This window comes from Symsagittifera roscoffensis, chromosome 1, assembly GCF_963678635.1.
Source record: "Symsagittifera roscoffensis chromosome 1, txSymRosc1.1, whole genome shotgun sequence".
NCBI lineage: Eukaryota > Metazoa > Xenacoelomorpha > Acoela > Convolutidae > Symsagittifera > Symsagittifera roscoffensis.
In genome coordinates this window covers 11,036,750-11,058,150 of record NC_087062.1, presented here as the reverse complement: position 1 = coordinate 11,058,150, position 21,401 = coordinate 11,036,750, and the positions used below count along the sequence as shown (strand labels likewise).

The 21,401-nt window shown below is 36.1% G+C and overlaps 1 protein-coding gene and 1 non-coding gene across 5 annotated transcripts in view; both read left to right on the top strand.

Annotated features, from left to right (window-relative positions):
- Window positions 1-21,401, top strand: part of LOC134857250 (uncharacterized) — a 67,667-nt gene that overhangs the window by 31,700 nt on the left and 14,566 nt on the right. For all 4 annotated transcript variants that reach the window (XM_063873633.1, XM_063873631.1, XM_063873630.1 and 1 more), the window contains 14 exons: window positions 2,044-2,595; window positions 3,418-3,681; window positions 4,487-4,626; window positions 8,825-8,912; window positions 11,612-11,790; window positions 13,406-13,500; window positions 13,610-13,688; window positions 14,227-14,423; window positions 14,743-14,930; window positions 15,693-15,776; window positions 15,981-16,209; window positions 16,481-16,832; window positions 20,527-20,676; window positions 20,957-21,166. In XM_063873633.1, the coding sequence (XP_063729703.1) occupies window positions 2,044-2,595; window positions 3,418-3,681; window positions 4,487-4,626; window positions 8,825-8,912; window positions 11,612-11,790; window positions 13,406-13,500; window positions 13,610-13,688; window positions 14,227-14,423; window positions 14,743-14,930; window positions 15,693-15,776; window positions 15,981-16,209; window positions 16,481-16,832; window positions 20,527-20,676; window positions 20,957-21,166 (2,807 nt within the window). The remainder of the gene's footprint in view (window positions 1-2,043; window positions 2,596-3,417; window positions 3,682-4,486; window positions 4,627-8,824; window positions 8,913-11,611; window positions 11,791-13,405; window positions 13,501-13,609; window positions 13,689-14,226; window positions 14,424-14,742; window positions 14,931-15,692; window positions 15,777-15,980; window positions 16,210-16,480; window positions 16,833-20,526; window positions 20,677-20,956; window positions 21,167-21,401) is intronic.
- Window positions 12,448-12,562, top strand: LOC134857343 (U5 spliceosomal RNA). Its single transcript, XR_010164901.1, has one exon. It is a non-coding gene; the product is annotated as a U5 spliceosomal RNA (small nuclear RNA).

The window sequence follows — 21,401 nt, the reverse complement described above, 5'->3', positions numbered from 1 at the left end:
GCCGCTCGAACACAACAAGGCTGCTCGTATATCAGGGCGAAGCCCTGAATGTTCCGACTGCCCCTTAATCCATATCAAATATACTTTTGGTAAAGAAAAATATTGAAAAACAATAAATTTTGGACAATATCAAAGATCTAGTGTAAAAATTTCAGTTGTACGAAGTTAATAAGACGATTTTGTTGTGCGGGATAATTCGCCACGCGTAAATAATTAGCGTTAAGTTTTCAAGATTACTGGATAAAATTTTCTAAGTGAGCATAAATTAGTACAAAGTATGGCGAAATTGGCAATTTTTAAACTCGCAGAAATTTGCAAAAAATGACCGGAGATAGAAAATAAATTTAAATTTGATTTCAGGGAATTATAGCGTCAATGGTGCTGAAATTTTTTTTGTTAAAAACTGCTATTTCGATCTCCGAAGACTGAGTGAGTAAAAAACACACCAAGCATAAAAGTTTCGTTTTTTTTTTCGAAAGTCGGAACAATAATTGCGCTTTAATTGCTCCATATTGGCCAAAGAAGCTATTTACAAACTCTGTACTAACTATCAAGGAGAAAAACATGGAAAATCAAATCAATTGGATATACTGAACAATTGCCCTCCCTGTGGTATCTACCTAAGAATTGCCACCCCTATTAATAAAAGCAATAAATTAGCACTGAGCTTTCTATTGAGAATTATAATTTTGCTGCTTTCTGATTGGTCAAAATGCTTTATTTTAATCTACTTAACAGTTGCCCCCCCCTTTCTTAAAAGGGGGCAATTGTTAAGTAGATCCATTCAATGTTGAATTAGAAAATTTATTGCAAATTGGAAAGAATAGCAGGTTTGATTGCATCCAATAAAAATGAAGTCAAAACAATTTGTTAGGTTTTATAGATTCGAAGCAATTTCAAGACCCAAAAAATATATATGTTTCATGTTCTAGTAATTTTTGTTTTTACAATTATTCTAAGGGTCATTATGAAATTTTCAAGTGCCTCGTCACCAAATTTTGTTAGTAAAGTAGCTACAATCAAGCCAAAGGTGTTTTTCATTTTATGAATTAAGTATCCGAAATTTGTCTGGATTTCTTACAAAGCTCTTTTGTGATATTCGAAACCTTATGGAAGTAAATTGAATTATACAGAAAGTAATCATATGGAAATTATTTACTTCAAATTCCAGTTCAAAAGACTTTTAAAAGATAGTAATTAGAAAACTACTACTCTTGAAGTCAGGTCAGGTCGTCCACCACATCTTCATTCTGATCTGTATCTGTTAAATATTTTGTTTTTAAAATAATATTATTTTTTTAAATTTTAAAAGATGTGAGAATATCTGAGCTGAATAGTTAAATACAAGAATAGTACTCTCATTGTCAGAAACGAAAAATTTAACCAAAAGCAGGTGTTTTTTCCCGAAGGATAAGCAGCCGTGAAACCTTTATTTATATCTAAAAAAACTTAAGTGTACTCCAGTAAATTAGTTTCAAAGGTTGGCTTTATCTTGGTAATGAAAACTTCATAGATTGAAAAAAAATTCTCGAAAAAAACTGAAAAAAAAAGAAAAATTAAACAAGTTTTGAGTTTAATTATATATATTTTTTTGGTTTTCTATCCTTTTTTGACGCATACTACAGTCCAATTTGCCTATTTTGAATTTCTTTTCATGACACACCACACACACACAAAACGACACCAACTTGAAAAATAAAGATTTTTTTGTAGTTTTATATAAATGTGCTTGGAACGTTCTGTGCTACTTGCACAGCAACCAGTTATCCTTGTTGGAACACGCAAATGGTTATGAGCTTCCCTATTTTTTTCGCTTCACTATTTTTTTAGTGTGAAAAAGACTCATAAAAAAACTAAAATTCAATTTTATACACTGCAAAAGACACTCAAACATTTGGGCTCGAAATTTTTAATCTAAAAATTTTCATTGGCCAATGAAAATTTATAGATTAAAATTGCCAAGCAGCAAAAAAAATTAAACTACTTCCAAAAAAAATGTGAAACAAATCAGTTAATACTTTTTTTGCAATTTGTTTCTTTAAGGTTATCGAATTGAAGTGAGAGAACAGTTTTTTGAGACTGAAGCGGATCAAGATCCTCCAGATACTGAGACGAAGTGCTTCAATATTCCTCCCACCGAAACCCAATTCACAGTTCCCGATTTAGCCCATACTACCCAGTGGGATTTCACTCTAATGGTGATTTCAGACAGGTACTTTGAAGCGTGCCAGGACAAGAAAATGAAAAACTTGACCGAGATTCCTCTAGAAATGAGATTCGAAAAAATTGTCAACCACTGGCTGCCTTATGTAACCTTAAGCTCTTTGACTTTGCCCAAAGAGGATATAAGAAGTCTAGTCATTAGCAAGCTGAAGCCCAATTCAATCACGCTTAAATGGGCGACATTCACTTCGCCGAATGATGATTCGGTCGAACTGAAGTACGAGAAGCAGGTCGTGTCGTTTAACGAGTACTCGGAGAATGTCGGTGGACAATCGACGAGGTATTTTGACTGTGTTTCCGTCGACCCGGAGGCTCGGCGTTTTACCCTGTCTGATTTGGAGCCGGCAACTGTTTATCAAATCAACCTTGAAGGTATGATTTTCCATGCCAATGTCTTATTACCTTATTTCCAAATTTATTTCTACAATTTGTGGACAGTTAAAAAAATTTTGTCGTTTTTGTTTCTGTCATCTTTACTATAGTTTGACTTTTGCTAAGTGTTCCGACTACCAAGTAAAAGGGAACTTTGTAATCGGGTGTTGTAACTTTGTAAGCTTTTTCATGTAAAAATCTGGCATGAGGTAGAAATATTTTGAGGAGCGGTGGTGAAGTGGTTACGTCTCCGTCTGTATAACGAAAGGTCGGATGTTCGAGGCCCAACATGATCCGTGCTCGTTGCTAGAGGGTGAGGCAACATTACCCAGCCCAGAAAAATAACCTAAAAAATGCATGTAAATTTCAACCAGGGGCATAACAGCGGTTCTCCATGAAAAACTGAACAGCTCGTGTGTTAGCCTTTTTTCTTACGGATTAATAGTCTTATGCATACCAATGCTAAACACAGAAAATTCGTGGAAAAAGATTAGAATTTATAGTGAAAGTGTGATATAGAATTCCTAAAAATATTGATACATTTAATTGCTAAAAAAACATCTAATCGTTTTCTTAACTAGTTTTTATTCCCTCTCCAAACACACAAAAAAAACGATGAAATAATAAAAAAAGAAAGTTCAACTTGAAAAAAGAATGTGGTCCAAATAATCTGTGCTACTCGCAGCTTGAGCAGCAGCTATTTTTATTCTTGTAATTGTTTAGCCTTTGATGAGCTCTTTAAACGGTTGAGATGGTTTTAAAAAAAGTTGGACAGTTTTTAGTGCAGCGACAAAAATGTGAACTTAACAATTATTTCTTCAGCTACATCAAAGCTGCCACCCGAGAATCAGAAAGGAAAGAAATTGAGCAAAAAGTCAGCCCAAAATCCGGACCAAGAAGAAGAGTTCGACTCTGTGCACGTGTATGACCCCCTCATAATCCGGACTCCGGCGCCCATCAAGTCCAGTAATTTGGTTCTGACTGGATACACGCCTACAAGTATCCGAGTGTCATGGGCGAAACCATGCACACACAGGAATCCAGACAACGTGTTTGCGACCAAGATTATCCGGAGAGATCTCAAAGGCAAGCTATATATTTTTCTGCTGCTACCGCGCACTGATATAGATTTGAGTTTATTTTGGTCAGCCATTTTGATTTCTGTCCAATGTTTAGCAGCTAAACATTGGACAGAAATTAAAATGGCTGACTAACGAAATAAACTCAAACCTATCGGGTCTTTCTAAATATTTGCGAAAATCAATTTGGTCGACCTAAAAAAAGGTCGACAAAATTTTCGATATTTTTTGAAAATTCGCCTCTCCCCTCGAGAAGTTCCTTGATCCGCCCCTGGTGTAGCTTACCATCTTCTGGGAAGTCTTTAACCATAGGTCAGTCGTCCTTCAAAATTGGATGTACCTTCACATAAGAAGAGTTTTCGGGCTGGTCTGAAGCTCCCGAGTTGAGAGCTTACGAGTTACTGATGTTTCGAATATCTTTCTCAAAATTCTGTATGCTTCGACCGTCCCGACCAAAGTTGGATATGTTTCGACTTTCTGATTGACTTAAAGTAGTTTGCCGCGGGTATTCGGTCCCAAAACTGCTATTTCTAGACTTCGAAAGCCAAAGTATAAGTCGAGCAATCGATACTGGCTAAATTTTTTTAAAAAATCAACTCTGCTGCTTCTCATTTTTCTTTAAAAAAAATATTGAGAAAAACTAGTAATAACTAGATGTAAAAAATAAATAGAACATTCTGTATGTAAGTATCAGTATGGAAACTAAGCCATAAACCATGAATACGGGGGAAGATCGAGCGGCCAATTATGCTAATTTTAACCCTCGTAATTTTTTGATTTGTTTTTTTTTTGTGTGAAACCTGTGCGTTTAGAGTACCGAGTGGTGATCAACGGGAAAACAAACCAGCCTGTGGATGTCAACCAGCAGCTGGCCGTGTTGACCAAGTGCCAGCCAGGGAAGACATATCATCTGGTACTCGCCACCATCACATCCACGTACCATCTCTACAAGGTAACAACCAAAACCGGCTGCTGTGCAATGAGCGCAGGCTGGAGCAAATAGAAATGAGAAAACTTGAAAAAAAAACTTATGTTTCAAATGTGGGTGTAAAAACTTTAGTTTTCGTTTTTTTTCTAAATAGCGGAAGAAGAGAAGAAGATCGAACTAGGTAATAATCTGAAAGAATGAGATGATATAAAACCTTAATAACACCACTTTTTGGTTTTCATTTCGGTTTTCAGTTTTTCGAAGTTGTTTTTGTTATTGTTTCAGTTTCAAAAAATCGCGCGCTATTATCGCGATTTCACGTACAGTCAATAGCAAAAAAAATATAGAGCAAATTTTGTGGCTCCACAATTTTGATCGCGTTTTACGCTCATTGGGTATAAAAATTGCTTCTAATAAAACTCTTCAAAAAAATCACAGCGTTTTTTGCAATTGAATTTTTTCCGGTCATTGAGATTATTTGCAAATCTATGTTTTTTGTGGGCTGAATTGATTTCCAACTTATGGTATCACAAAGTACTGCAGCCTTTCAAGTTCTGCTACTAAAGAATATGTTTTTTGTGGGCTGAATTGATTTCCAACTTATGGTATCACAAAGTACTGCAGCCTTTCAAGTTCTGTTTAAAGAATATAATTGCTTGCAAGTTGACAAAAAAGTGGATTCGCATCAAAAATTCAAACTTTTTCAGATAGCAAGTCATTACAGCAAAAAACTCCTATTTTTATGCAAACGTTTTTATGCTGTCAATTTTAATCATTAAGCTTTTCTCAAATTGGATAGCACAGACTAATCGGTTCTTTTCAAAGCAACAAATTTAAAAATTGATCCAGTCATTTTTGCGTACCTTTTTTAAATGAAAACATGAAAATGCAAAAACTTGCAAAAAACTTAAGCTTCTAAACTAAATGTTTAATATGGAATGTTGCGAATTTTTTTTTAATCAAACATGTTTTGTCTCAATGCCATCCTATTTGCATAAACGACAATAAAACTTTTTGAGCTCAAATTGTGCTGTACTCATACTTTTCTAGGCCACTTTACTTCAAATTAAATTTATAAATGATTGATTCTTGTTTTAAGTTGCGCACTTTTCATTTTTTTAAACATACTTAATTATTTGATTGTTCCGACTTTCGAAAGAAAACGGAAAATTTATTCTAGATTTAGTTTTTTTATTCAGTCAATTTTCGCCGATAGAAATAATAGTTTTCAACAAAATTTTTTAAAATCTCATTGACTTCCTGAGTTCAAATTTAGAAACATATTTTACCTCCACTTATTTTTGTAAATTTCTGGGGGTTTGAAAATTGCCGAAATGTTCTGGACTAAATTATGTGCGCTTTAAAAATTTATTCATATTGCTGAGAGCGTAATGCGAATTACTTATGCGTGGCGAATTATCCCGCACAACAAAATCAATCCAAATTGAATTGAGGCTAGCTCGTCAGATCGGTCGTATTAAATGTGTACGGCTGAACACACTTTGATATTAACCAAAATTTATAAATTTTCAATATTTTATTTTTCCAAAAACTATTCGATATGAATGAAGGGACAGTCGGAACCTTCAGGGCTTTGCCCTGATCTACGAGAAGTCTTGTGCTACAGAATAGAGTTTTGCGGATAGCAAAACTAGGTTCAAAACAATTGGGACAAATAAGGTGATAATAGCTTAATGAAACCAGTTCTCTTGATTTTCATGTCAGTTTTTAATTTTTTAAAAATACAATTAGTATTTTGGTTCAATTTTAAAACGGGCGAAATTCAACTTCACGTACAGTCACGCAGTAAAAATTGTACAGCAAACTTTTAGCTTTACAACTTTGATTGCATTTCAAGGCTCATGATAAGTTTTCACTAATTTTGCTACTACTTTAGATTTTGTGGGTTGAACTAATTTTGATTTTTTTTGTACCAAAAGGAGCAAACTAAGTTCTGCTGCCAAAATTTTCAACACAATAATTGCCCGAGAATTGAAAAAATAAAACGACTTGCATCAAACAAATAGAATATTCTAAAATAGCGAGTTATTGTACGAACTCCATCTCTTACGGTGCCTAATACTTTCATTCCATCGGTTGTCAATCAATAAGCTTCTCTCAATTTGGAGAGCACAGAATAATTGGTTTTTTGATAAAATAAAACAAAAAAACGATGTTGCGTAATTGTGCGTAATTTAAGAAAATGCATACACTCCCTTGACTGATTTTGGGTCAAACATGAGCTGAGAATTCAACTTTAAAAAATCTGATGAAATTTTTTTGTATTGTTTATTCCAAAATTTTTTTGTCTCACTTCCACCAAGTTTGAATAAAAGGCAAAAAAGTGTTCGATCTTGATTTATGCTGAACGAATAGTTTGCTAACAAACTGTCCCTAATGTAAGCTCAGCACAAGTGACTGAGTGCTCTTTTAACTTTTAGCGAATGAGCTGATAATAACTGTATGAAATCATGGTTTTCCTTGTCTTCCGTTTTTCGAAAATTAATTGTTGTCTTTTTGATTTTTTAAAAGAAAATAAAAGGAACTGTAGTCGATTGAATGTATAGTCACAAAGCAAAAGCTTTCACAGTAAACTTTAAGCTCTAAAGTTTTGATTGCGTTCTATGCATAATGAGTACAAAATCTGTTTCGAAAGTTATTTCTTAGTTTTCCTTTTTGCACGAATATATTTTTAGAGAATGAGTTCTTTGCATTCAATGCAGTTTTAGATTATATTAGCTGAATCAATTTTGATTTATTTGTACAAAAGGAGCTTATTATTTCTGATGCTGAAATTAGGAAGAGTTAATTGCTTAAGAACCAACAATTGTACAGATTTGCACTGAAAACTCAAACTTTTCCCAAATTGTCAAATAAACAGGCGAAAAAAGAGTTTGATCGATGGAAGCAAATTTTTTTGTCCCCTTAATTGTCAATTGATAAACTTATCTCAATTTTAGATGCACAGTTTATTAGGCTCCTTTCGCTGCAATAAAATATCAATCAAAACCTTTAAAAGTGCATAAACGCTTAAAAATCCATTTTTCTGAAATTACAACATGAAGCCAAAAAAAAAGAAAAAAAATAGAGAGAAAGAAAATCTGGTTAATTATGGTGATTTTAAAACAAGCTATTTTCGTCTCATTTCTATCCATTTTGCGTGAAAAGCAATCGGACTTTGCTGTACGAATACTTTTGCATTTGCGATTGTAGCGAAGAAATAAAAAGAAGCACAAAAGTGGTTGAACGTGGTCACAATTTCCAGTCTTTTCAGTTACGATTAAAATTTCCAAAGTCGATTTTTTCCGAAAGTTTTTTTTTGATTAGCAAATCTAGGTTTAATTAAAACCTCAAATGATTTTTGTGGTAGCTAATTTAGCGTGAAAAGTAAAAGAAACAAGACTCTCGTATCAGTGCGAAGCCCTGAATGTTCCGACTGCCTTTTAAGGTTTATGGAGCAGCAGTAATAACATAAAAAAATGAAATGAAATAAAATAAAATGAAATTTTTTTTTTCTAAAATTTGAAATTTTTTATGAAAATCATCCCCCCACACGCCATATAAAGTACAGAAAGATAGAATTCGTTCCTTGTAACAAATCAATTATGGCAAATAAGCTTCGTTCAACCACAACCAATTTGGAACGATTTTTAAGACGAATTAAATCTCCGCTTACGCGTTAATAGCGCGAAATATATTGCGCGTTGATTGTCCCAAATTGGCCCAAATGGTAATCTTTAAACCCTTATAACTTAACAAAATATAATCACAGGTAAAATATCTTTTCCAATTTAAGCTCAAGTTATCAACATTTTTTGAATGAAACAAAAACAATTCCGTCAAAAAAAGGCTAGTTAAAAAGTCGAAATTTGTCTAAAAAAACCACACCGAGCACATATATTCCGTTACTTTCCTTACGAAAATTGGGATGATAAGGTCACAGAGTTGCAAATTAGAGTTGCAGATTATTCTTTTTTTACTGACGCTGTGAACCAGTCTCAAAAACGGAAACTTTTTGATGCGTTTTCGACAGTCAAAATGAAAAATACTTGTAAGTTTATTTAGGAAACCGAATCATCAATGAAAACAATTTTAATATGATACCAAACAAGATCGAATTCGAGTATATTTTAATTCCAAGATTTTTCGCGTCTTAGAAACCATTTCAAGTACTTGAATCTTTCTGAGGTTATCTGAAGTGCACTTAGATGAGGATTTTTAGGACCCTGAGATGCAGTCCACGTTCGGAAGGAGTAAAGACTTCGCCTACTCTCTCCCAGTGTCAATCACCCTCCCAGATGTACAGAAAGGCAAGTTAACCCGTGGGAAAAAAATGTTTTGGTATTTCAAAAAATTATGTGGCTGAAAATAAACGAAGCAACTAAATTGAATCATTCGCTCACCGACAAAAAATTTTATTGATAGGGAAAACCCTGAAAATTGGGAAAGGTGATATGCACGTTTAAGCGCATCTGGTCGACTACGTGCAAAACTTGTGAAAAATTTTGACCCAAAAATTGCGATTCACTGACTCAGACATAAAACGTTAACGTGTAAATATAGATGATAAATATTTAAGGAGTAAGTGTTTTTCAAAGTATTTCAAAATGTTACAAAAAACTTTTACAAAATGGCGTTTTCTCGAAAACTGAGCAACATAAAACGTTAACGTGTAAATATAGATGATAAATATTTAAGGAGTAAGTGTTTTTCAAAGTATTTCAAAATGTTACAAAAAACTTTTACAAAATGGCGTTTTCTCGAAAACTGAGCAACATAAAACGTTAACGTGTAAATATAGATGATAAATATTTAAGGAGTAAGTGTTTTTCAAAGTATTTCAAAATGTTACAAAAAACTTTTACAAAATGGCGTTTTCTCGAAAACTGAGCAACATAAAACGTTAACGTGTAAATATAGATGATAAATATTTAAGGAGTAAGTGTTTTTCAAAGTATTTCAAAATGTTACAAAAAATTTTTACAAAATGGCGTTTTCTCGAAAACTGAGCAACATAAAACGTTAACGTGTAAATATAGATGATAAATATTTAAGGAGTAAGTGTTTTTCAAAGTATTTCAAAATGTTACAAAAAACTTTTACAAAATGGCGTTTTCTCGAAAACTGAGCAACATAAAACGTTAACGTGTAAATATAGATGATAAATATTTAAGGAGTAAGTGTTTTTCAAAGTATTTCAAAATGTTACAAAAAACTTTTACAAAATGGCGTTTTCTCGAAAACTGAGCAACATAAAACGTTAACGTGTAAATATAGATGATAAATATTTAAGGAGTAAGTGTTTTTCAAAGTATTTCAAAATGTTACAAAAAACTTTTACAAAATGGCGTTTTCTCGAAAACTGAGCAACATAAAACGTTAACGTGTAAATATAGATGATAAATATTTAAGGAGTAAGTGTTTTTCAAAGTATTTCAAAATGTTACAAAAAACTTTTACAAAATGGCGTTTTCTCGAAAACTGAGCAACATAAAACGTTAACGTGTAAATATAGATGATAAATATTTAAGGAGTAAGTGTTTTTCAAAGTATTTCAAAATGTTACAAAAAACTTTTACAAAATGGCGTTTTCTCGAAAACTGAGCAACATAAAACGTTAACGTGTAAATATAGATGATAAATATTTAAGGAGTAAGTGTTTTTCAAAGTATTTCAAAATGTTACAAAAAACTTTTACAAAATGGCGTTTTCTCGAAAACTGAGCAACATAAAACGTTAACGTGTAAATATAGATGATAAATATTTAAGGAGTAAGTGTTTTTCAAAGTATTTCAAAATGTTACAAAAAACTTTTACAAAATGGCGTTTTCTCGAAAACTGAGCAACATAAAACGTTAACGTGTAAATATAGATGATAAATATTTAAGGAGTAAGTGTTTTTCAAAGTATTTCAAAATGTTACAAAAAACTTTTACAAAATGGCGTTTTCTCGAAAACTGAGCAACATAAAACGTTAACGTGTAAATATAGATGATAAATATTTAAGGAGTAAGTGTTTTTCAAAGTATTTCAAAATGTTACAAAAAACTTTTACAAAATGGCGTTTTCTCGAAAACTGAGCAACATAAAACGTTAACGTGTAAATATAGATGATAAATATTTAAGGAGTAAGTGTTTTTCAAAGTATTTCAAAATGTTACAAAAAAGTTTTACAAAATGGCGTTTTTTCGAAAACTGAGCAACATAAAACGTTAACGTGTAAATATAGATGATAAATATTTAAGGAGTAAGTGTTTTTCAAAGTATTTCAAAATGTTACAAAACACTTTTACAAAATGGCGTTTTCTCGAAAACTGAGCAACATAAAACGTTAACGTGTAAATATAGATGATAAATATTTAAGGAGTAAGTGTTTTTCAAAGTATTTCAAAATGTTACAAAAAACTTTTACAAAATGGCGTTTTCTCGAAAACTGAGCAACATAAAACGTTAACGTGTAAATATAGATGATAAATATTTAAGGAGTAAGTGTTTTTCAAAGTATTTCAAAATGTTACAAAAAACTTTTACAAAATGGCGTTTTCTCGAAAACTGAGCAACATAAAACGTTAACGTGTAAATATAGATGATAAATATTTAAGGAGTAAGTGTTTTTCAAAGTATTTCAAAATGTTACAAAAAACTTTTACAAAATGGCGTTTTCTCGAAAACTGAGCAACATAAAACGTTAACGTGTAAATATAGATGATAAATATTTAAGGAGTAAGTGTTTTTCAAAGTATTTCGAAATTTTATAAAAAAAATTTTACAAAATGGCGTTTTCTCGAAAACTGAGCAAAAGGATAAAGAATGAAATATAATACTAAGCAGGGGCGGATTTAGGGGAAAGGCGGAGCGGGGCGGACGCCTCCCCTCACCCTCCCCCTCCCCCTCAGGGATTTGACTCCCTGCCGACCGAAAGGAGCCCCCCTTTGTACTAATTTGTACTATTTTGTAATACTAAGGGTGACCTTTTATTTGGTCTAACTTCCTGTCTCGATCATTACAGGCAAGCAAATCATCCAGGCATTCGACTGTGAGTTTGTGAGACAGTGTGCGGAGGGCAAAAACGAGGAGGGATACATCAGAGCCAGATGGGTCATCTACAAGGGGGGACTAACTAAGGGGGGCAACAACAACCAGGCGTCGACAAAGACCAACGCCGAGATGGGCATCGACAGTTTCGAAGTGAGATTACAATACCTATTGCACTTGATTATAATTCCTAATTCATTTACCCCCAGATGAGTTAACGAGATCCCATCTTTCTCTAGATATTGCGCTAAGAAGCGAATCTTTTCTGCAGTTTAATAGGATAATAAGGGGAGGGCGGCGAAAATATCTATTCATTCGGCAGCGTAATCCGGTACTATATGTGCATATCACGAACTGACTACTTTCAGTTTGACACACTCCCCCGAGTTTGGTAATCGGCTTACCGAACACCAATTGTGGATTTTATGAATTTCAAAAACGATAACTTCGAAAGCCACAACACGGAATGGCCGAATATTTTACGCGAACATTTGGCGTCTCGGATTTGGTGTTTCGGATTTATTTTCAAGTTTCTGCGCGTCAAAAAATGAATTGCTTCAAAATGATACACGCCATTCAAGAAAATTTGCACCATATATGGTTTTAAATTATGCATTTCGGATAGCTGACTTTCCAAAAGGTTTTTGAAACAGATGGCACAAATGTTTGTGATAACTGATAAAACTTATTAGAACTCAAAAGCATTTGAACTCGAATTTCACAAGAGCAAGCAAAAAATTCCCAATTTGATGGGGATCATTTGTGAGTTACAAATAGAAGGAACGAGCTACCGCAGGGTGAGAGTACAATACGCTCTAGACTCCAATCCTGAACGTGAAATTCTTTCGCCTTTTACTAAAGAATTCCGGGCTTGGGGTCAACTTGAGTTAAGACTCTTTTTCTGAACCCACTCTAAATAGTGGGTTTTCTCAACTTGAAGACATGTTAGCAACCAAATACTCCCATAATCTGGTGTCAATGGTGCTCTCATAATAGTAGTATTGGTACGACTGGAGGATCTAGGATTTTCTCTCCAAGGTAGGGGCGGATTTTCGAAAAAAAGTTTGAAAACTTTGTTGACCTGGTTTTTAGGTCGACCAAATTGATTTTCTGAGCTCTCCTAAATCACTAGAAAGACCCTATTCCTATTTTGACTCAAAAATTTGCGCCGAAGGCAAATTTTGAAAAAAAAACAGGTCTCAAAACCGTTTTTTGGGCACTTTTTGGAAAATTTGACTAAAAAGTTGCGTTTTTTCGGCGTGCGCTCCTTTCAAATTTGATATACTATATACGCAATTTTTAGTCTTATTTTCCAAATAGTGCCCAAAAACGTCATTGAGACCTGTTTTTTTTTCAAATTTCCCTTCTTTTGGTATTCTTTTACGACTTCCATTTAGGCCGACCAACCCTAACGTTTGACTAAATTTAAGGGTTGGTCGGCCTAAAACGGAAGTCATAAAATAAAACCAAAGGGGGACCCTGGACCCTTTGGTTGGTGAGGGGGTCGAATCCCTGAGGGGTCGAATCCCCCCCCCCCCCCCCCCCCCCAGATCCGCCCCTGATTGGCACCAAAGCATGTAAGTTATATGGAAGCTGTGAACTGCTGCTGTTCGAAATCTTTCACCGTTGAAATTTTTTTAGTTTCGTTGCATGATGTGCGCGTGAAGGTGTTGTCGCAGATAATTAATATCATGATCTTCTGTACTCTGTTCGAAAGTCGGACAAATAATCTGAATTCGAAAAGCGAAACAAATTGTTTTGACTTTAGGTTGTGTGGGAGAGTGACACTGACAGTGATGAGGTCTACAGTGTAACTGTGGCATGTCACGACAGCTGGGTTCTCATTCCAGTCGATAGGGCAGGGTAAGTAGTCCAGAACTGGGGCTGGGGATTCGGTTGGGGTTGATACTAAGACCTAAAGCTATGAGATGCATCTAACGGTCACGGTCATATAAACTCCTCCTCTGTTTAGATCTGTCTACAGAATATTGCTGATTGTGTCCTTCAACGACGGACAGGAACCTCAAAGGAGTGAAATGCTCACTTATCAGGTCAGTCGGCACTGATTTCAATTACACGCCAATTACACCTCTTTTCGTTTGACGCTAAGACGAGTAGACATGCGCAAAATCGTATAGGCAATAATAAAATATTGAAAAAACAGAGCTAACTTTGTGAGATGAAATCTTTCAAATTTCAAAATTCTGGAGTACGTCAGGGGTGGATTTAGGGGGACTCAGGGATTCGATCCGCTCACCAGCCAAAGGGTCCTCATTTTGGTATTATTCTACGACATCCATTTTCGGCTGACCGACCCTAATATTTTCTAAAGACGCCGTTGGCGCCCATTCATACTAATTTTTCAGTTTTTTTGGTCAAAGCCTTTCAAAAAGTGCCCAAAAACGGCCAAAGAAAATTTAAAAGGACATCAATTATTTCGCCAATTTTTTGATAACTTGCCACCCCTCTCTGTTCGAGAAAGTCCTAGAGCCGCCTCTGCGTGACGTTACTTGTCCCTAGCAAAGTGTCATATTCTCCTTTGCTTTATGAAAAAAAAATATGTAATCGAATATTGGTATCTGCTCGTAGGTTCCGAGCCAACCTCCCAAACCACTGGTCCATATCCACCACGTGTCCAGACTCTTTTTCATCATCGAGTGGATGCATGAAGGAGCCAGTGGACCGAACCAGACCAGAGGATTCCAGACATACATAGACGGGAGGAGAGCTGGGAATATGCTGGAACCAGGGTTCTTCAAGGCCAAAATCGCCAGCAAAATTGACCAGTTAGTCAAAAACATGCTATAAATAATTGCAAAAAAGCAAAAAAAAAAACTGCTCAAAATTGGTTAGCAAAACGGGGCTTAAGAAAACCACAAAAAAAACTCAAAAATTTATCTCGTTTAAAATCTATTTCTGGAAAAGTTGACGGGGATTGTAACATTCTGTGCCTGCACAACAAATGGCTATTCTTGTTCGGAAGACTATAAAAAATTCCCGTTCCCACTAAGTTTCCCTTAAACTTTCTACATTATCGTTTTAGTGTGTTTTTTTTCTCACTTTTTAGTTGTAATACAGTTTAGTTTTTTTTTGTAACTGTTGCAGAGAGTACAACATCCAAGTACAGGCCTCCAGTTCCCACCCGGACATGCCCCACTCTGAGTTGAGTGACCCCCTCATAGTGCGCACAGACATGGCCACAATGGAACTGTACAAACAGATGTACATAGACATGCATGGCCTCGCAAATGTGGAGCTCAACTTCGGCTCATCCGACAGACTTCCTGGCACAGGTCAGGGCTAGAATTAATTCAAAAAGAATTAGCGCCGAATAGGTGACTTAAGAACTTTGAGTTTTTTTGATCTTTTTAGTACTTCCAAAAAAACCGGCTCTCCAACCCGGTAGATCTCCAACCTTGGTAGATCTCAAAATAGGTGCCATAATAAGAATGCAACTTTAAAAAACATTAAATTGAAGCTATAATTTCCCTAAATTCCTTCCCCTCCTCTCTCATGAATTTGACAGGCAACTTATTGAAAAACAGGCCAAAAAAAGCGTGTTTAGACACTTTTTGATCAAAAATTGTTGACCAAATAAATCGCTTTTTTACTCGCGCACCCTTCTCTCAAATGTAGTATAAAAATGTAGTATATAATGCGCCTTCAGGAAAATTTTAAGGTCGGTCATCCAAAAAAGTATGTTTTAAAATAGTGCCAAAGGTGGGACCCTTTGAGACGTCAGGGGATCGAATCCCGTAGGGGTGCTACTGCCTTCCTAACTTTTTTTGGAACATAGCCTACCCACCGACCCTAAAAGTTCTAACTTCCTCATTGGCGCTAATACATCAAATAAACGCGAGGGAGATCGCACGCCGAAAAAAATCATACTTTTTGGTCGAACCTTGAACCCTAGGAAGCGTCGCAGAAACTTTTCAGCTATAGAAGGTCTTTTTAGTTATACAGGTGAGCTCGTTTTCGAAAAAGTTTTGCAAACTCCCTTAACGAAAATTCTGAAAAAGATAGTATTCTAAATTGCGGCGATTCTGCATGTTTAGGAGGGGAAAGGGGAGAAGTTAAACTGGGGCTGTTGGAACTGACAGACACTGTGATGGCGTTCAGGATCATGGATCTAAACAGTGGTACGACAGAAAGTTGAGATTATTACTGAAATTAAACGTTTTTTCACTTAATCTTTCAACTCAGATGGCTTAAAACGCACTACAACTGTGGGAATCAAATAGTCATATTTCTAGAACGGTTGTATTGTAAGATGACTAAAACTTGATTCTGGAGCAGCAGTGAATGGCAGATGAGATCTTCAGCTTATGGAAATACTTTTTCAGAAAATGTGTCTAATGTGAAAGTTGAGTGGAACTCGTTCGATTCGGCCGAGACCCGACAACTGCTCCTCCCCCCTGACCAGAAGGACATTTCCCTCTCAACCTTCGGCCCAGGGATCCACCACTTCATCCGCTTCTTCGGAGTTGAGGAACATGGCTTTGTGGTCACCAAGAGCAAACAGATCACGGTGTTGTCGGCCAAGAAACTGGAACAACCTGTCCTCAGACCGAAGTTAGAGTAGCTCCTTTTCTCAAAACTATCAATTTAGTTTAAAAAAACATCAAAACTTGAACTATTTCTAACTTCTCATAGTAAAGTAGTGCAATATCTTCAGAATGAATGCTCTGCGACTAAAAAAAGTGACTAACTACCACTTTTTCGAAGAAAAGACTAGTTTGATTCTTCTTAGGGATCTTTATTTATGAAAAAAAACACTGTGCTTATGTTGCACAGAGACATCCAGACATTTGCGGTCAACAAAAGAAAACGTTTTTTTTTTCAGAAAAGTTTCGTTCGAGGAACTGGTCGTCTCGTGGTCTTCCCTGCGAGACCTGCGCGACCTCATCATAGGCTACCGAGTGATCATCAACGGAAAAGAAATCACCGAAGTCGAGAACTACGAGACCGAATATGTGTTCACGCTAGGTCAAATGTGTCGAGAGTACAAATTCGAAGTGCAGGCTTTAGCCAACCATGAGTACCTGGATAGCGAGGTGTCCAAACCTTTGGTTATTCTCTGGCCAGGGATAATCACTCCGGATATCTACGAAGTTATGACTACAACCGGAAATGCCATCAAGATAGCGTGGAGCCGCCCATTCTCCAGCAAGAATGTCAAGATTCTCGGGTACTGGGTAAGTTTTGGTACAGGTTCCTTTTCAAGAACCAATTTTAACTCTTTGAGATTGAAAAATTTCTTGCCCTGAGTTTTTTAAATACTAACCAGGCAAGAAACTGAAAATGGGGGGTCTGGAGCAAGCATCCAATATATCGGTGTCCCACTCTTTAACCCTACGATATTTAACCCCCTCTGTTTACACCCCCTATATCATAACCCCGTAACATGATAACCCCACAACAATTTAACCCCCTTTTAATGACGATAACTTGTTTCAAATTAAGTCCTTTTTATAAGTACAGGAGTAGTCCAATTAAGCTTACTAATTGAGGCCTGAAAAGCTAGTCTTAATTCACTTGATGCCTCTAGCATCTCAAAAGTAATTACATTTCGACTAGTTAGAGAAATAATCCTTTGACGAGCTTTGCCTTTATTTTGGATCTAACTACATCAAAAGTCTCGTCCCGAATCGGGAAGCCCAATTCCCCCCTTCATTATGGAATCAAAGGGATGCGGCATCATCGGGTTTGGCCAGAACAACAAATGCTGTAGAGGGCTGGCATTATGGCATACAGTCATACTTCAGTGGATCGCATCCCAGTATATGGAAAGTGATCGCAAATTTGCAAAAAGACGCTTCCGTCCAAAAACTTGATTTTTTAAAATTGAGCTACAGTCGATTTCAAACCGGCAAAATAATAAATACATACAAGGTGTTGACTTTTCTTTTCACTCCGCCCAACCCTGTAAGCTTAACCCATTTATTGTACCCTTGGTATACCCGTTATCATTTTTACCCGAAATTCAACTTTTTTGGGAAAATTGGAAAATTTTTTGTGCCGCCAGGGATTCGATCCTTTGATCTCTAGATTTTGAGACTAACGCTTTAACCACTATACCATGAGGCCTTTGGTTGTCATCCGAATAATTCTTACAAATTTGGTTCTTTGATCTTTAATTAAGCCCATGTTTGAGTTTTCAAAGCGTAGATCAATTCTGTCGGCGCCAAAAGATCAAGGTCAAGAAATTCAAATGGTTTTGGACTGTTTTGTATATGCACCAATTTGAATCATGTCGGTCGGATTCGTTTTCAAGTTCATATCAAAGTCTAGACTATCGGCAAGGTCATTTCTGTTCAAATCTAAAACGCATTTAGCAGCGTGCATGTTAACTCATTTTGGTTTGCAAAATTTTTCTCAATTAAAACTTTGATGTTTACCGACGATATGGTTCCGAATCCTTTTCAAGTAACTTTCACTTTGATTCTAACAATTGGTTTTAAAAAGGGGTTAAATTGTAGTGGGGTTATCTGATTATGGGGTTATATGAGAGGGGGTTAAGAAAAAGGGGGTTACAAAACACGGGGTGATAAGCTTGGGAACCAATATATCGAACATATGCAGGGTGAAACATCTGAATTTATATAATAATTACTTAATAATATGACGTAAGAATTTCAAAAACAATAGAGAGTCTTTTAGCCGTTGACAAAATTGCAAACAAACGAGTTCTACAATAATTACGTATTTTTTATTGAGGAATTTCTATCACTTTCCACATTGCGTCTTCAATTTTAACTATGTTGCGTTTTGATACAAAACGTCAAAAAAAAATTTTGTACTTAGGATTAAATTTTATAAGAAAACCAAAACAACTAAGCAAAGAGTTTATAATATCAATTAGAAGAATCATTTGAGTCTGGTGTTATTGACAAAAACTCATATTGGTTCAGTGTTGGGCAAGTTTGCCGTGGTTTTTAATTGAAAATCGGCCAAAACAGCATCTTTCAAGCGATCACTAGAAATCGAATGTTTGCCCTACTTTTTAAAAAATATCAGTTGTTTGTCCAGGGGCCGATCTAGGATTTTCTCGAGGGGGGGGGGGAGTTTTTTTTAAAAAAAATTGAAATTTTTGTCGACCTTTTTTTTAGGTCGACCAAATTGATTTTCTAAGCTCTGCCAAAGCACTAAAAAGACCCTGTTTTTGCCAAAATTTCTGCGCCGCAGGCAAAATTTTGAAAAAACAGGCCAAAAAGGGCGTTTTCAGGCGTTTTGGAGAATTTTGACAAAAAAATCGCGTTTTTTCGGCGCGTGCTCCCCCCTGAAAGTTAGTATATATTTGCGCCGAAGGCGCCTTTAGATAATTTATAAGGTCAGTCAGCCAAAAGTGGATATCTCAAAATAGTACAAAGAGGGAACCCTTTGGGTCGGCATGGGGTCGAATCCCTGAGGGTACCCGAAAATGGGACAAATTTTAAAAATTTGACACTCGCTTGATATTCTTTCGCAGGAAAATTGTTTGGATTTTTTGAATATTTTAGGTTTCTCAACTGAAATAACTCTCAGCCAGTATGGTTTTAAAAACTCACTGGTTTTAACACTGGCCTTGGATCAATTGAGCAATCTCTACCATTCTCGCGTGGGAGAGGGAGGAAATAGCTCAAAAGTTACTTGAGACATGTTTATAACCACTTGAAAAAAATTTGAGTAATAAGAAATCATCATGAACCAGAGTCTTCAACGAATGTGGAACGCCAAAGTTTAAAAAATCAAAGCTCAAAAACTACAATCAGCGAGTGAAAATAATCAATAAAACTGAGGCACATAAAGCGGCTTTTTTCTGTCCTAAATGACAAAAAGCGATTGCGTACAATATTAAGGTGCTGCGAGAAAAGTTTTAGGTATTTAGATACGAGACTAGAGCAACAACACGTATTAAAAACAAGTTGCAAAAAAAAATATAAATGATTTTCAATTTTTTCTTTTTCTAAATTTTTCTCGATACTCATATAAAAAGAAAAATCAATCGGTCAATTGATTGCGTGCTATCAACCCATCAACCATCTACTAGCGTTTGTTGATGGTTTGTAGCGTCTTACCGTTTTTGCTTGGGGGAAGATAGCTCGATTGGACATTACACCATTGGGCTCGATTGGCCGTATCCACCATGGTCGCGAAAGTCGCGCCGTCTCCACCTCCGTCGAGAAAGCCCTGAAAAACTTTTTTAAAGTCGCGCCATCTCCATGCTGGTCTGGAAAGTCGCGCCGTCTCCATCTAGGTCTGGAAAGTCTGGAAATGGCTAAGTTTGGTCGCGCCGGTCACGCCGTTTCCTGAGCCACACGGTCGCGCCGTATCCGCCTCGGTCGCGAAAGTCGCGCCTTAGTTTTTCGGTTGCGAAAGTCTGGAAAGGGCAACTCTTGGTCGCGAGAGTCTGGATATACCAAATATGAGTCGCGACGGATCATCATGGTCGTAAAAGTCTGGAAAAGCCAAGTTTTGGTCGCCAAAGTCTGGACATGCCTAATTTTGGTCTGGAAAGTCTGGACATGGCAAAATTTTGTCGCGAAAGTCTGGACATGAGTCTGGGACCTCGATCCGGGTACGGGGGTTGCTCAATTGATCCCTGGCTCTTCATTACTAGACATTAATGAGAGTCCATATGCCACTTATGATTTTCTGGCTCTATTCTACTCCCATTGCAGTATATTTTCCATTTTCATAAAACTTTTGCTCGCTTTTATAGATATATGCATGAATTTTTATTAAAAGGTATGAAGAGCAAATGTGTTCAAACTAGATGAAGTAGTCACTATGCAGCTTTTCAAGAAATTATATCCAAAAAACGTGAAAAAAGGTTGTGAAAATTAAGATTCAACTGTTGGGGGAATTTCACTGTTGGGGTAATTCAGCTGAGATGATTTTGATTGGCAGGTGTACTGTAAGATGAGACAGGATCAGGCGGAGGACGTGAACAAGACAGAAAAGCGGATGATAGTTGGACCCCTTGAGGCAGACACGACCTCCTACCAGCTGGAGAACCTGTCCACAGTCTGTCTCTACCAAATATACATCGAACTCAAAGTGAGAGTCAGTCTTTTGCAGATGTGCAAATGTTTTCACGAAACCACAAAGCTTAGTTATTAACATTTTTTGGATCTACTTAACAATCTCCACCCCTTTCAAGAAAAGGGGGGATTGTTAAGTAGATCAAAATGGTCGATTTTTCGACCAATCAGAATGCAGCAAAATTAGAATTCTCAATAGAAAGCCCAGTGCTAATTTACTGTATTTATTCATAGGGGTGGAGACCATAGGGGGTGGGAGATTGTTAAGTAGATCTCATTTTTTTTTCAATTTTTAGATAGCAGGCTTGGACCAATTCCTCCAGTCTAACAAACTCACTTTGAGACCAGTGCACTTCCCCCACGCACCTGTGATCAAGACGAACTTAGTCGGAGTGAACGAGCGACCTCAGTTGGAAATGGAGATGTGTCGGCTCATCAGGAGCTGGTGGTCACTTCTCGGGTTCGATGGATCTGCCTCATTCAAACAGGGTTCGGAGAGACAGCAGGCAAGAAACTATGAATAACTGAACAACCCAAGTAGATACACTTATTGCGATAGGTTGAGGGTAAAAATTAACATTTTCTGAACAAAATGTTTAAAAACTTTCAACCCTATAGAAGTTTTTGAACTATCCTTTTTGAACTCAAAAGAAATAGATTTCACGCCCATCATTAAAAAAAACAGATCGGTGTTAAAAATTGTTGTTCTATCCTACCAATTTGCAAAATAATTTATTCAAT